Raw genomic sequence first — 1,487 nt, forward strand, 5'->3', positions numbered from 1 at the left:
ACTTTGTTTAGATCCATTCATAAAAAACCAAAACTAATTTAGAGATATTGTTAAAGTTTCTGTAGATGTTGTTCATCAAAACTTGTTTAACTTAAAGCTTCAATGATCCGAACTTTAAGGATTTTTATTCTTCATTTATAAAACAACTAAACCGTATATATGAAGTTAAATAATGTTTGTTTCAGCCTGCAGCCCTCTCGTTTTGATGACCGCTGCCTGCAGACGATTGGACGATGTTGGCCACACCTCCTGTCGCTCGGTGTGGGCGGAGCTAGCTGTAGCACTCAGGGATTGGTTGGTGTAGGTGAGTGAAAGATCGTCCATTAATAAACTGAACGCTGAGTCAGCTGTTTTATCTGCTTTATCAAAAGGTTTAGAAAAGGGACACTTTATTATTATTATTGTTGTTGTTATTGTTGTTGTTGTTGTTGTTGTTGTTGTTGTTGTTGTTGTTGTTATAAAATTTCAAACTAAAATTCTCAGTAGATTCAGATCTCCAATTCTTTTAAAACTTTTTTCTTTTTAAATTTTGTGTTAGCTTCTGGCTCACATTTAGTCTTCTGCTACGTTTAGCTTTTAGCTGTTGTTCTGCCAGTTTTAGCTGCACCAGCTGACATTTATTTATTTTTATTCACATTTATTGTGACGTGCACTCACAGACCTGGCTGTGTGTTTTTTTGTGTGTGTTTTGTGTAAAGTGCGTAGCTGCACTCACCTGCAGCAGCTGGAGCTGGAGTGCGTCCCCGACCTGAGCCTGCAGGTGGCGTCAGAGCTCTGTACACCTGGACTGAAGAGTCTGCAGACCCTGATCCTGGTCCACACCCCGGTCAGCGGTCAGGCCATCCTGCACCTCCACAGTAAGCCCCGCCCCCTCCTGATGCTCACCTCTGAGCTCACCTGCAGCTGTTTAACGTCTGCTCTGACCCCGACAGGTGCGTGCAGCAACCTCAGGTCCATCAGGGTCCAGGTCTCAGCCTCGGACTACTTTGAAGAGCCAGAGACTCAGGAAGCTCAGCACCTGTTTGGAGAGATACTCAGCACCCTGAAGGTCCGTTCTCCTTCAGAACCAGAAGAAAGTTTTATTCTCAGAGTTACTTCAGTTTAATTTAAAGTTGTTTATTTTAATGTTTGTTGAAGTTCTGAACCTGTACCGTGGACCTGGAGTCCAGATGATGGTTCTGAAGGTTGGTTTGTTTGATTTCTGTTCAGGTTCTTCAGAACCGGCCCGGACTCAGAGATGTTCTGCAGGTTAAAGCTGAAGGATTCTGCTGACCTCAAACCGGTTCTGACCTCTGAATCACTAATTGGACCTGGTTCTGACCTCTGAAACACTAACTGGACCTGGTTCTGACCTCTGAAACACTAACTGGACCTGGTTCTGACCTCTGAAACTCTAACTGGACCTGGTTCTGACCTCTGAAACACTAACTGGACCTGGTTCTGACCTCTGAAACACTAACTGGACCTGGTTCTGACCTCTGAAACTC

At 43.9% G+C, this 1,487-nt stretch overlaps 1 protein-coding gene across 1 annotated transcript in view; it reads left to right on the plus strand.

Annotated features, from left to right (window-relative positions):
- LOC106510990 (F-box only protein 41) overlaps positions 1-1,414 on the plus strand; it is a gene marked incomplete at its 5' end in the record, with an annotated part of 10,268 nt that extends 8,854 nt beyond the window's left edge. The window contains 4 exon segments of the mRNA XM_013999725.1: positions 186-304; positions 699-857; positions 933-1,048; positions 1,210-1,414. Coding sequence (XP_013855179.1) covers positions 186-304; positions 699-857; positions 933-1,048; positions 1,210-1,272 — 457 coding nt within the window.
- Positions 1,415-1,487: the final 73 nt, after the last annotated feature.

The sequence above is a fragment of the Austrofundulus limnaeus genome, unplaced genomic scaffold (genome assembly GCF_001266775.1).
Source record: "Austrofundulus limnaeus strain Quisiro unplaced genomic scaffold, Austrofundulus_limnaeus-1.0 Scaffold2433, whole genome shotgun sequence".
Lineage (NCBI taxonomy): Eukaryota > Metazoa > Chordata > Actinopteri > Cyprinodontiformes > Rivulidae > Austrofundulus > Austrofundulus limnaeus.